The sequence below is a fragment of the Rousettus aegyptiacus genome, unplaced genomic scaffold (assembly GCF_014176215.1).
Source record: "Rousettus aegyptiacus isolate mRouAeg1 unplaced genomic scaffold, mRouAeg1.p scaffold_m13_p_2, whole genome shotgun sequence".
In the NCBI taxonomy this organism is placed as follows: Eukaryota; Metazoa; Chordata; class Mammalia; order Chiroptera; family Pteropodidae; genus Rousettus; species Rousettus aegyptiacus.
The window spans coordinates 126,861,101-126,863,437 of NW_023416295.1; the positions used below are offsets into that span (position 1 = coordinate 126,861,101).

General features: G+C 33.1%; 1 protein-coding gene across 1 annotated transcript; it reads left to right on the top strand.

The window, feature by feature from the left end:
* Positions 1-391: 391 nt before the first annotated feature.
* On the top strand, positions 392-1,327 carry LOC107505827 (olfactory receptor 6C2-like). Its single transcript, XM_016136183.2, has one exon. The coding sequence runs from the start codon at positions 392-394 to the stop codon at positions 1,325-1,327; it is 936 nt and encodes a 311-aa protein (XP_015991669.1).
* Positions 1,328-2,337: the final 1,010 nt, after the last annotated feature.

Here is a 2,337-nt window from a genome sequence, read left to right on the forward strand (position 1 = left end):
TATTCACCTCTGAAAAAAGAAATCTTAGACATAGGAACAAATCATAATTTGTGTTTAATCATAAACATCATAGGTGTAATCTACCCGCATGAGAAAATTCAGTCTTGGGTATGGTATAAAACTGCGAAATAAAAAAGGAACATGGATGGTAGAGCACTATATTAAATATGTTTTAAAGTCTATCACAAAACTGCCAAAACAGTAAAATAAACAGTTGAATGGCAAAGGCCAATGGAGCACTGGTAATATCAAATACTAATTTATAGAGCAAAATCCATGTAAATTAGTTTGCTTTCTCTAGTACTCACTGTTTTTTGCTACCTGGCTGTGATGCCACTCTATTCAAATGAGATATATTTAAATTTTATGTAAAATTGAATAAAATTCAGTGATGAAAAACCATACAATAACAACTTTCATCCTGCTGGGACTAACTGATGACCCTAAACTTCAAATTCCAATTTTTATATTTCTATTTTTCACTTACATATTGAGTATAACTGGGAATCTGACCATCATAACCCTCACTGTAGTGGATTCTCACCTTAAAACACCCATGTACTTTTTCCTACAGAATTTTGCCTTATTAGAAATTTTATTTACATCTTTTTGTATCCCTAGATATTTGTACAACATAGCAACAGGTGACCGGTCAATTACATATACCACTTGTCTCATTCAAGCTTTTTTTACAGACGTCTTTGCAGTAACAGAATTTTTTCTCTTGGCTGTCATGTCCTTTGACCGCTATGTGGCCATCTGCAAACCCCTGCATTATGTGACCATCATGAGCAGCAGAGTCTGCAAGAGGCTTCTCCTCTGTTGTTGGACAGCTGGCTTGGTGATCATATTCCCACCACTTACATTCTTTATAAATTTGAAATTCTGTGACTCAAATGTCATTGATTATTATTTCTGTGAAGCGTCTCCCGTCCTGAAGATTTCATGTTCAGACACGTGGCTCATAGAGCAGCTGGTTATTGTCTGTGCTGTGTTGACCTTCATTCTGACGCTTGTGTGTGTCTTTCTGTCCTACACACGCATCATCAAGACCATTCTAAAATTCCCCTCTGCCCAACAAAGGAAAAGAGCCTTTTCCACCTGTTCTTCTCACATGATTGTGGTTTCCATCACCTATGGAAGCTGCATCTTTGTCTACATCAAGCCTTCAGCAAAAGAATCGGTGGCTATTAATAAGGGTGTGATAGTGCTACTGACATCCATTGCTCCTATGTTGAACCCATTCATTTACACTCTGAGAAACAAACAAGTGAGACAAGCCTTCAGTGATTTCTTAAAAAAAATTGCATTGACCTTCAGGAAATAAGAGAACATTTAGTACAGAAATCAAATATCAAGCTAACCATGTACTATGAAGCTCTAAATCTCTTTGTCTCTTTTTGATTTGATCTCTATTTGGTCTAACTTTCTCAAACATTTATTGCACCCAGAATGAACACACTCCACAGCATGAGCTCACTTCTTTAATCCCCCTGCAAGCAAACCTCTTTGTGGGTGAGGTCCCAATCAGAAAACTCAATAATAATTTTCCAGTAAATGTAAGCCTGGTTTTACTTCTTATCTACAAAGCTGAAATGATGAAGAAGGAAAAAAAAAAAAAAAAAAGCAAATAAAAAAAGAAATAAATAGCTTATTTTATATTTTCTTGGACTTGAAAGAAAGTAATTGATTTAAAGTATTCTTCCAATCTTCCAATCTAAATGCTGCTTTAAATTTTAATCGATTAAATTAAGGTTTATTGAGAGTTGTTCTTAGAAGGTTAAGTTCCAGGTAGAGATACTGTTTCCAAAGATTTTTTTTAGATTGGTAATATCCTTGAACTTATTTAGCCCACTAATCTTATATTACTAGAATTTTTTGAAAGCACCATTAGCAAGAATTAGCATGATAAAGTTGAAATGTGAAGGAAACAAAAATTAATACATACCCAAATAAATGTGTTTTAAATGGCAGTAGAATTTATTACCTGGGATCCTGGAGTTTATTCATAAATACACACAAACACACACATGCACACAAAATGCTGCAAATTGAAAGGTTCACAGATTATACAGATTAAATAATATCTTAAATAAATGTGAGAGAAAGTCCTTTTCTAAAAAGATATGAAATTATAAATACAATGTCAAAATGGTAATTGTAGATGAGGAATTAAAGATTAATAACATTGTCAAAAATATTTAATTGTTAAAATTAAATATTTGACCATCTAAACCTAAAATGTAGTTAAATTTACAGCAAGTTTTATGTAGCATGGAAACAAAATTTTAAAAGAAATCAAGGAAACCAAGGCAACAATATTCATAAAATTCTAAG